This window comes from Ceratotherium simum, chromosome 10 (assembly GCF_057802395.1).
Source record: "Ceratotherium simum simum isolate JZ-2026a chromosome 10, ASM5780239v1, whole genome shotgun sequence".
Classification (NCBI taxonomy): domain Eukaryota; kingdom Metazoa; phylum Chordata; class Mammalia; order Perissodactyla; family Rhinocerotidae; genus Ceratotherium; species Ceratotherium simum.
In genome coordinates this window covers 77,311,024-77,323,207 of record NC_141909.1, presented here as the reverse complement: position 1 = coordinate 77,323,207, position 12,184 = coordinate 77,311,024, and the positions used below count along the sequence as shown (strand labels likewise).

General features: G+C 35.9%; 1 protein-coding gene across 7 annotated transcripts in view; it reads left to right on the top strand.

Moving 5' to 3' along the window:
* Positions 1-12,184, top strand: part of CDK8 (cyclin dependent kinase 8) — a 114,955-nt gene that overhangs the window by 89,697 nt on the left and 13,074 nt on the right. For 6 of the 7 annotated variants that reach the window (XM_087436281.1, XM_014791228.2, XM_014791227.2 and 3 more), the window contains 2 exons: positions 4,179-4,236; positions 6,611-6,742. In XM_087436281.1, coding sequence (XP_087292407.1) covers positions 4,179-4,236; positions 6,611-6,742 — 190 coding nt within the window. The remainder of the gene's footprint in view (positions 1-4,178; positions 4,237-6,610; positions 6,743-12,184) is intronic. The other variant, XM_087436283.1, reaches the window with a different exon arrangement.

Here is a 12,184-nt window from a genome sequence, read left to right as displayed (position 1 = left end):
TACATTGGTGAACATATGAAAAACCCATTTTCACCCCTAGAATAAGAGGTTCTTGCAGTTAACTTGACCTCTTCTGCACCTATGTCTGATACTTCTGATTGATAATGGCAGTTTCTTGCTTGGCCTAATTCCTGTCTTAAGATGGGGCTCCCTGCAGTCCTTACTTTTCTATCAGAGTTGGCCCATTAAATGAAACCAGTTTGCCGTAAAAGCCTCTACAAGAATGGTTATCTCTGCAATACAAACATCTTGTTTTAGGAAATATCAATGAGTTTTTTTGGAGCCCAACAACAGACAACAAGAAGAAAAGCCATGAGGCTATGAAATAAGGGCATGTTTTTTTAATTACAAATGTAGTTTGTTTCTGGGAGAAACAAAACAACAATAAGAGAAGGATATCATAGTTTCAAACAAGTATACTTCAAACAAGTATCTCATTGATTGATTTCATTGTTCAGCAGGCAATAAAGAATGTTCTATAATCATTTCTGTGCATAGCATAGCTGTACTTGAAGATGTTGCTATGATGTTAGAATACTTTTAAGTCATGTTGGACCCCTGATCTCCATAGCAACAGATATAGTTTAATGGAGTATATGCCTCATCAAAATGTCACCAGCAATGTGCTTTCAAGATGATTATGTTTGACAGTGTTTAAAGGTCACAGACTATTTACCAAACTTCAGGTTATTGCTAATTATTTCATGTATTATCACCCACTACTTGGAAATTTTGGCTCTAGAGCTAAAAACTACTACCAAATTCTCCTACTGATAGACAAAGAAAAAAGAAAAGAAATTAGTTTTTTTTAGAATAGAATATTGTTTTAATGTGGCATTAAGTACTAAAACCAAAATTATCCATCAAGTCTTTTGCAGCCTTCCTTAACACTGATTAAGCAACAAAACAGAAATACTAAGAAGAGTGTTCATGATCCTTAGGGTCTTTTTGTCTTTTTCTTTTGAGATTTCCATTAGATTACATTCACGAAGAAAATTTACTGTTCGATTTGTCTGCTAAATCACAATATCATGCCCTGGGGCGTGTGGAATGCTACCATGGAAAATAACATGAGGAGGGACCCATCGTTTATAAATAGTGTTATTAAAACAACACTTAACACCATTCTCTTTTGTTGATCACTATATAGCATGCCCTAACTGAATTTAAATTCACTTATAAGGAGAGGTAGCGTTAGTAATGGCCTTTAGCTCTAAGACCTGCTTCAGAGCATGCAATAGGGAGTTGCCGAGCAAAGTAATTTTTAATTATTAACTGGAGCTTTGGCCCCAAATCCCGATACTTTTAGACCTTGACAAAGAAACTGTTTATCCCCCATCAATGCTCAAACCCAAGTTTGGAACTTGACCAGTCCAGTAAGTCTAGAATAAAATGAAGAACAAGAGAAGGAGTTTTTTCCCCTTTGCCTAGTAGCAGGCTGACCAATACCACCCTTCCTAGGGCTTCTCAGATCTGGGCCCAGCTGCTGAATGAGTAAAAAAAGCAAAAGAGAGATCTTTTCCACTCCATCTAAAATAGAAGGAGGAGAGAGATGCCCATGTGTGCTTGTGCATTTGCCAGATATGGAGATAATCTTTTAGGATTGAGCACTCCAGCGCTAGAAAAATCCATCACAGCAAACCAATTGATCAGTTTGAAACTCTGGAGAAGGGAGTGGGATTTGGGATGTGGTGGAGGAGTGATGAGTGGTTAAAGGGTCTTTAACTTTTAACTGTATGTAACTTTATGGTTTGAATTGTTTATAATCAGAATGTATTCATGTATTACTTATGTTGTTAAGGGGGAGTAAAAGGACCAGATTTTGCCAAGTAGCATAGAGCAGAGGTCTTTGGGGCAGGAATAATAGGGTAGCAATGACATAGTTGTGAAGGTCTAGTCACAGAGCACTGAAAACATGTGGCAGAAGCAGTGTGGATGGAGGGGTGGAAGGTGGGGCTGGAGAGATTGGTGGGAACAAGCTTACAGGTGCCTTCATCCCATCATAAGGACTTTGGATCTTATTCACAGGTGGTGAGGGACCAATTAAAGTTAAAATAATATTTTAGTAGTAATAATAAAGCATAGCAAAAGCATTCAAAGAAATTTTTGAAAAAGTTCATCCATACCTCTGTCACACTCTTTTGTTCTTATAGCCCTTACTCATAGCACTCTTTTTTTCTTACCTAGTCGTAATCACAGTCTATATTTCATTTTGTGTTCTGCTGTTTTCACCTAATCTTGTAATAATTTTCCATGTTGTAATAATTTTCCATGTTACTGTGGAAGATTTTAAGCAAGGGAGTGACATGATCAACTTTGTTTTTTAGAAAGATAACCCTGGCAACAGTACAGAAGATCGATTTGATGGGAAGAGAACCAAAATGATGTTAAAGAGTAGGGAATGTGTTCAAGAGATGTTGAGGGAGTCCTGCCCTGATGAACCATGGGAAGAGAGTTCTAACACAAACCTGAAAGTTCCCTCCTGAGCCCACATTGTGAATTGAGAGCAAGCCTTTCCCCTCAGCCAAATAGAGATGCTGCCTGATTCCTCTTGAAAAGCCCTCCTCTGCCTTCAACATTTTACACAAGTCTCAGAGATCTGGTTTTGTTTTGAAGTAGGCTTAGCTCTAAGAGTCTCTGCAGAGACTAACCCAGTGTCGATTGGTTAACATGATGCTCGAGAGCAGTTTTCTTTGTGCTAGGCAGCACTTGCATGTCGCTCACAGGGAATATTATTAGTGCTGTACTTCCTTTTTGTACTTAGCCGATTATCCCAGTGGTTAGGAGTGTGTGTGTGGTGATGATGGGGGCTCTGAAAACTTTTTCTTGAATAAAACATTGTCATTATTATTATTACAATTAATACATATTAATTTTAAAACTTTCTACATAAAAGTACTTTCAGAATGATATATTAGGAAAGGGGCACTAGATGTTCAGAGTTGGGGTAAGTTCTGCTGCCTGCCCCAACCTTGTTGACTATACTTAGGCCAAGTCATGGAATCTCTCTGGCACCTAGTTTCCTCACCTTAAAAAATGTAGGAATTTTTAACCTCTGAAATGTATATGCTACCATTTCAGCCATATCTTTTCTTTTTTTCTGGGCATAAAAAAATAATTTTGATCTTAGTAGTTGTTAGAATAATATACTGTAAGTTACATTTTGTTGGTAATAGCATAAGGGCTATCACTAAATATGGTTAGGGAAGCCTGTGAATTGGTTACCACTGTAAACAGCCTTCATTAAAATCTTTAATTTGATTTTAAGATTGCTTTGATCAATGTTTGAAAGATGTTCTAATCTAGTTTTATTTAGCAGACTGGTAAAATTAAAGTCAAATCAAGTAGATATAGCAGGATACCAGGATGAGTAAGTTTTGGGGATTGCTTCTTTCTTCCCCTCTAGCTCCTACCTTTCTCTCTCTTCCTCTCCCTTCTCTTCCTTCTTCCCTCCTTCCTCCTTCTTCTTGAAGAGGGGGGAAACCATTAAATGTTAGTATAGTAGATACCTCCATAGCAGATTTTAGATGACAGTTAATCCTGTATAATTTTAGAGATTTCAAAATCGTTTGAAATACTACTTTTGTAAAATCTCACTTTAATTTTTAGCTTCATTTTTATTTAAAAATAAAAATCTCAAAACTGTTCAGGTCATAGAAAATTCCTATCACTTTGCTAACTCATTTAGAAAAGACTTTACTAAATTGATTTCTCTATAATTTTTTTGTCTAAACATAGATGCATACCTTGCCGTTTTCAAAAAAGGATTTCAGGTGGCTCCTTCCCTATAATTAATTTGCTACTTAAAATTAAATCATCTTTGAAGATTCATTTTCCCTTAAAGTTGCAAGACATTTTATATAATGGAAAGAGTTAGAAGGAACCACAACATAACTTTCTATCAGCTGTTCCACAGTAGTGAAAACAGATTGATAAAAGGGCCAAGAAAAGCCTTAGCCCTACACGGAGAAAAGCACTGCCATATCCAGGCTTTCTGAAGTTTGCATATTGCTTTGCATATGTACAAGTAAAGTTTCTTTGGTGACTTCCTGTGTTTGATTTTAATTTTTGAGTAAATGAGATTTTTTTAAAGGTGGATTTATGTTATATTGGCATATTGTCTATTTAAAAGAAACCACTACTGTCTACTGAAAAAAAACACTATTTTGTTTCCACAGAAACCTGCTAATATTTTAGTTATGGGTGAAGGTCCTGAGCGAGGAAGAGTAAAAATTGGTATGTTATATTTTTGATAAGTCACAGTGTAGCACTCTTTTAAAACTTTTGCAGGCAGCTATATCACTTCTAATTTTTGCTGTAATAATATGCGTATATTCATGTAGTTCCATATGATCGAAGCCATTTCTAAAGGGTATACGTTAAAAGTGAAAAATGTTTCACACTCTTGAAATATGTCGGACAATCTTTAGAGACAGAAGTGTTCTAATTATACAATAAGCCATGCAAGTTTCTTAGAAACCTCTGCTTTCATTAAAAATAGCCTATAGAGGTGAGTGGCTTCTATCCATGTTAGAAGCCAGCCTCACCTGTAGTCACAAGGGCATACAGCATACTAGTAATTATACCACCAGTCTGTTCGCCTGAGCCAGATTAGATCAGAACACATGCCTCTGTTGACCTCATCTAGATTAGGAATGACAAACTACTAGGAAAGTCACTGGGGCCTGATAGGTACAGAACCTTAAGTTCTAACAAGCCTCTCTTACAGTGGGCCTTTGCCTGATGGGAAACAATTAACAAGCATTCTTTACCTTGGCATGTTTTCTGATAGTTCTATTTTCCTATGTATCAAAGCAAATTTTTACCCATTTCTGGCCTGATAAGCTATAAGGATAGAACTAAATTTATTTATCCTAACTGGTTATTTTTTTCATTGTCATTTCCAAGTTGTGTTTGTCACATTTATTTAGTTTGTTTTGTGTGTAGGTAGAAGAAATGTAACTAAATTATATTAATTTAAAGGCAGCAGGATTGTGGGAGTATATAACATAGTAAATAGTAATTTCTGGTTGTAAGATTTAATATGAATTAGAATTATCAGCTGATTTATACCACTTCACCAACAAAGAAAAACCTAGGTGTTTCTAACTCTTCTTCCCTATCCTCCCCTATAAATTCGCCCAAATCTCACTTTGCACTTCAAATAAGACTCCTGAAATACTTTTTATGATATAAACTTTGCAAATTTTTTAGTAGTGGAAACATTTGGTACACCTCAAAATACTTCTAGTCAGTGACTTCCTTTGAGAATCAGGCCCTGTCAGTACTTACCGCAGCGTCATCAAATGCCTGTTAAGTCCCTCCGCGTGCCTTTAAAGGATTTCATCCAGTCCAGTTTGGTGGCATCAAATTCAAATGGAAGTTCAAAGCATGCGAAATATAAAAGACCCAGCCAAACAGTAGTTATAGATGTGTTCTTGACTGTAAGATTTGAGGAAAATTTATATACTATATCAAAATAATCTAGTTTTGAATTGTACTTTTATGTAATGCATATGATGTTGGCAGGTTTGGGGGACACTAACGGTTTAAAGCATTCACATTTAGGAAGAAATATTAGTTCTCCTGTAAACCAGTATTTAGTAATCTGACTCATGGTTTTAATTCTTTGCCGAATTCATTTTTTTTTTTAACCTCAATAATTAAGTAAATTAGACCAGGGCCTACTTCATTAAAAATGTATATTAGGAGAGCAAAACTAAACAAATGGTGGATGAATCTTGAAATTTTTGAATAGGTGGTATGAATAGTGACTGTTCATTTAACATATATTTAGCAAAAGCTATGGATAATGACACTATACTTGATACTAAAAGGGATAGAGAGATGAAAAAGACACAATTTTTTTGCCTTTAAGAAGATTATGGTTTAGTAGGATAAACAGCCGTGACTGAATAACTACACTACGTGTTAAACTATGTTGACTGCTATGACTGTATCTCACCACAGCTCCAGCTCTGAGGCTTGAGTTTGTGACATTTGTCAAATCACTTAATTTCTTCTAACCTCAGTTTCCTCATTAGAAAAAAGAGGTGATTGAATTATATGACCTTTAAAGTCTTTTCCAGCTTAAAAAAAATACTATGATTCTTTTTAAAGTTAGTAAAATTCAACCCAAATAAATGAGGGGAAATAGTGGTGTTAACATACTGTATAGTCAACTTCTGATTACACCCGTGAACAGGCTTGTTGATGCAAATAATGGAAAGCTTTACTCTAATAGGTTAGTTTCGCAGTGCTTGTGACCTGTACAAGGAATGTAAACGCAACGTAACAACCCTGTCCCCAAAGGTGGTGTGCAGATGCAAGGAAATCTGCCCAGAGGAGTAGGGTCACCCTTGACCTCTGGCAGCAGAGCCTGTCTATAACCCAGTTGTAGAGTGAGTGACAGTAGTTTGCAAAGAGTGAAGATCTCAAACTTGTTTTATATTTAGACTTCTGAAAGGGGTGAGATGTTTAATGGGTTTTTCCCCCCAGAATTCAGCACATTTTTCATATCTTACTGAATAACAATGGTAAAATTAGAGTAATCAATTAAATTTGTAAATATCTATTTACTTAACATTATTATTCTTTTTTTTTTTTACAGCTGATATGGGCTTTGCCCGATTATTTAATTCACCTTTGAAGCCTTTAGCAGATTTGGATCCAGTAGTTGTAACATTCTGGTACCGAGCCCCAGAGTTACTTCTTGGAGCAAGACATTATACCAAAGCTATTGGTGAGTAGAACTAATTAAAATTCCATGACATTTTAAAAGTGGCTTTGTTGTTGTAAAACGTACATATTTCTATATATTTTTAAATCAAGTAATACAGAAAATTATAAAAGTAAGAGCAAAAACTAACTTAAAATTCTATTACCTAGAAACACCATCATTAGCATTAGGAGTATAGCATTCTAGACTTCCTCTCTGATAAATAGATGTCGTGTGTGTGTGTGTGTGTGTGTGTGTGTGAGAGAGAGAGAGAGAGAGAGAGAGAGAGAGAGAGAGAGAGAGGGAGAGAGAAAGGGAGAGAGAGAGAGAGGAAGATTAGCCCTGAGCTAACATCTGTTGCCAATCCTCCTCATTTTGCTGAGGAAGATTGGCCCTGGGCTAACATCCGTGCCCATCTTCCTCTATTTTCTATGTGGGACGGACGCCTGCCACAGCATGGCTTGATAAGTGGTGCGTAGGTCTGCGCCTGGGATCCGAACCTGCGAACCCTGGGCCGCTGACGCGGAGCACGTGAACTTAACCACTACGCTACTGGGCCGGCCCCAAATAGATATTTTTTAAAATTTTAAATATATGGAATTATATTATGCATTTTAAGTAAAAAGTTTTAAATTTAATTTTACTTGAAAAGAGAAATAAACACTGTAAAATTTCTAAATCATTGAACTTCAGACAAATGTTTCTTCCACCAAAAGAAATATTAGCTCCTAAAAGATCCCCTTAAAGTTAAGGAAAAAAGATTAATGAAAAAAATAGGAGTTTAGGGGCCGGCCCCGTGGCTCAGCGGTTAAGTGCGCGCACTCCGCTGCTGGCGGCCTGGGTTCGGATCCCAGGCACACACAGACGCACTGCTTCTCCGGCCATGCTGAGGCCATGTCCCACATACAGCAACTAGAGGGATGTGCAGCTATGACATACAACTATCTACTGGGGCTTTGGGGGGAAAAAAATAAATAAATAAAATCTTTAAAAAAAAAAAAATAGGAGGTTAGAACATTTTAATTCACTTTTCAATTTTTGATAGTATTGATTACTTCCCTATTATGAAAAATTAGGAAATTAGTTCTCTTATACTTCCTCCCCTACCAACCTCTCAATTTATAAGCTACATTAGTAATATCATTATCATCATTATTATTATTACTACTTTGTCAATGTTTACAACATTTATTTTTTGTTGGCAAACCGTAATTCCCACAGTTGTTTATACTTAGGTTATATATTGTCATGGATTCAATGCTCAGCTACCACAGTCTATTTACCACAGCTTTTCCATTACTGACATCTTTATTCTGCCTCATTTTATTTGGTTGAATTTTGTTATCAAGTAGTTTTTTCTTGTGAGCTTTGCCTTTTTTTTTCCTTTATTGTTTGTCTTCATTGCTTACTTAGCTTGTTCTTTGTTCTCCAGGATGGTATTAAACCTACTCTTCTTTTATTGGATAACTCCATCCTAAAGTCTTCTGCGCTTTGCTTTATTCTGGATTGGTTTTCACCCTGGCTTTTCCTTTTTTTACTCCTGTGGGTTGGATCTATTTCTTTCTGGATTTCATTATTTCATCTCTTATTTTGCTACAGCATATTCTCAGGTGACTTCCTTTGGAAGGGTGTCTTAGAGGTAAATTTTCTAGTTCTTGTATTTCTGAAAAATGTCTTACCATACTTGACAGTTTGGCAGGGTTTAAAATTCTAGGTACAAAATAACTTCCCCTCACAATTTGATGATGCTCCTCCATTGTCTTCTAGCATCAGTGTTGCTAATGGAAAGTCCCGTGCCAGTCTGATTTCTCATTCATTGGTAGATTACTTGGGGTTTTTTTCTTTCTGAAAACCAATAGGATTTCTCACCCTTATATTTCACAGTGATGTGCTGGCCACTTGGGCACATTCAATCTGAAGTTCATATTCTATCTCCCTTATCTGTGGAGAATTCTTTTGTACTAGTCTTTGGGTTTCCTCCTCTCTGTTTTCTATTTCTCTCTTTCCTAAACTGAGTATAGGCAGATTTTGGATTTCTTGGATTGATCCTTTATACTACTTTTCTTCTCTTGTTCTTCTGTCTTTGTCTTTTTTATTTCCAAGAACCCCTTCTTATTCTCTGATTATTAGTTTTAATAACACCTTGTATTATTTTACAGAAAGAAAAGCTTCTCAAATATCTGTGAGGGCAGTGATAATGACGCTTTTTAATTGTTTGTAATTTGCTGTATTCCTGGAATAATTATCTGTGTTTTTTTTATAGGCACTCTGTATTTATATATGTCTCTGTCTCTCCCTTCCATGTGGCAAGTGTTCTTCAACTGGTTGTTTACCCTTGCTTGTCTCTTCCTATATAAGAATCAAGTTACAAAAAGCTGCTTCACAATTTTGTGTATATAGATCATAGTGCTCATAGATTGGCACTTTACTTTAGGGTGGTCCAGCATAGAACTGCCATTAACTGGGAAATTCTAAATACCAGTATACACAAGTCTTTGCTCTAAGGCCATTCAAGTCCGTTAAAGGAAGAATCCTCTAACTTTTGGCCCAAGCTTTGTTCACCCGGTAGCCCTGGGCAGTGGAGGAGAGTTGGGGGAGGAGGATCAACTGTTCAAAATAAAGACTTTGTAGCTGGTATTTCCAAGGACAAAATCTTCCCCAAGTTGTGCAGGATAAATCTGCTTCCCACCCAACAATAATACTGTGGACTGGGGCCTTCTCTGAACTGTTTCGTCTGCCTGCGATCTTCTAGAAATGTTTTTATATATCTCTGCCTAGATCAGGTCTTCACGTGGCCAGTCTCTTCTCTTCATTCAGATCTTAGTCAAAATACTGTCATTTCAGAGAGAACTTTCTTGACCACTCAGTCTGAAGTAGCCACCTTACCTTCCCTGTCATAATTCCATCTTATTGTCTGATAGTGTTGAACAGTATCTAAAATCCACTAAAACAGATAGACCTTGCCTAGCCGTTCACCATTGTAGGCCAGTGCCTATACGGTACGTAGTGAGAACTCAGTACTCTTTGTTGAAGAAATGAATGAATCTTGTCCTTGATGATCTCCTTCTGTTCTTTTTATTACTGTGGATTTATATCTTTATTACTTTCCTGCCATTTCAGTGTAAACTCAAGAAGGAAAAAGGAGAAATACTTGTGATCATTCCCCCATATTAATCTTGAATCCAACATGTTTTTTTCCCCAAAAAAATCTTTGTGTTCCCTAGTCTTCATATATTGCTTTGAGATCATATTTTATTTTATAGAAAAATAAAGGTAGATAAAGTTGTCAGTTAGATATGGGACTTCTCTGTACTATCTTTGTGACTTTTCTACAAACCTAAAATTATTCCAAAGTAAAATATTTTTTTAAAAAGTCAGAAAGTAAAAATTATTGAAGCTAGTCCTATTTTTGAATATACAGTTACCTAAACACACGTTTCGTTATCCTTTCTACAAGTGTATTCTAAACGCATTTAAAAAGCATATAAACTTAATATGATACATAGCTATTTTTCTACCTAGAAAATGAATATTTAAAAGCAGTGTTACTTTTGGTGAGACGTATTAACAGACTATACAAATAAGGAAGTGATTACCTAGTATTAGCTGCTATTAACTGAAAACTTGAGACTTTGAATTTATTTAAGTAAAAAATATATGATCACAGAAGCTTGTGACTCTGGCTCATTATTTATTGTCCTTTTCTTTTTTCTTAAGAAACTTATATTTTATTGTGAACATTAAGATTTGTATAACATGTTATTCACTAGGACATTCACATTCCAGCAGTTTTAATCCAGGGCTATTTGTCACAAAGCTAAACTTCCAGCAGTTAGGTAGATTCCCTTGTTCAAATGTCACTATAATTTGGGAGAGAGAAGGCCTTTCTTCACATTTTTTTCCCTCTTCCTCCTTGTCATCAACATCAAAATTTATTGGATAACTATTAGATAAACTTTTAAAAACATAATAGAAACCAAAATGTATGCAAGTTACATAGTTTACCCTTAAGGGATCTCCAGTCCAGTTGAAAAACAGTATGAATATATGCATAAAATAATTCCGTCATCTTTGAACAATAGAATTAACAAAGACTGGCAGTCTGACTTGTAGCCTTAGCTCTGTTAACTCTGGGTGTGTGTGTGTGTGTATGTATGTGTGTGTGTGGGTGTGTGTTCAGGCAAGGCATTTAGTCCTTTGCCTCATTTTCTGAAAATGAGAATTTAGCCTAAATCATCTCTTGGATCCCCTTCAACCCCAAAAGTTCTATGACTTTAGATAAAAACAACTGCCACTGAGGTAGGGAGATAGCAGAGAGAACTGACCTGGGTGCAGATGATTGAAACCCAGATCAGCACCAGTCCCTCTGCAGTGGTAATCCCCACCCTGTGTACACCTGACGTGACCAAGAGCAATCTTGGAGAACACTTTTCTTTTATCAAAACATTGGCTCAAAAAAGTTGTAATGTAGGTATCTTACAAATGGCTTTTTTGTTTGAGAGATAAATCATATAAATCAGTTTTAATATAAATTTTTAAAAATAGAGTAAAGGAGTAAAAAATGAAGCTTCTTCCTTGATTCTAGTCTCTCCTACACAGAAGCAGAAAAAGAGCATAAAGAAAAAACCTGAACACATCCAACTAACATGTCCCCAGCCTCTATTGCAAACAGGTTTTAGTGCTATGGACATTTATTCAGTTGTACAGAACTGAAGCTGAATCATTAAACCAAAGAGAGGAAATAATAGATTAGTAATACTGTACTCCCAGGGACAAAGTTTAATTCACTTTTTTGGAGGGGGGGGTTGTTTGTTTAATTGACTTTGTGGAGAAGGCTTAAAGAGGGGTATCAATCTTTAATTAATTGTCACTAAAACAGTCTTAATACAAGTTTTATTAAAGTATGGACTTTTAAGCTCATATTTGTCCTCAAATAACTGAATGCCCACTAGTTATGTGGCATTCTATTAAATGGGATATATACAAAAAAATAGGGAGAATGAGAATTTACTCTTTCATTAAAATAGGAGCTTGCTATTAGTATACCTATTGATTAAAACATTATTTAACAAATCTTTTTTTTCCCCCCATTTGAGTCTGTGTAGCCTGTCAGTTGCTATCTGCCTGCTTGGTTAGCTAAATAGCTACATAGGAATGTCACAGATTTTGAGAAGTAGATGGGATTTATAGGTTTTTAATTTGGAAAATCTTTCTAGAAGGCAGGTAGGTGAGCAGGAAAGGACTTTTCTATGAACTTGGCACAATCTGAAAAAAAATAGGCAAGGTGGGAAGGAAAGACTTATTTACAAAGATTTGGAAATTTTAAATAATAGCCTGATCAGCTAACTCAAATTCATGATTAATGTCTAGATCAAGATTTTGAAGAAAGGAAGGATGGTGAAATTGATAAAGGTGAAAGGTAATAGAAACGATATAAAGAAAGAGGTTATTGGGTGAATTTAAGCA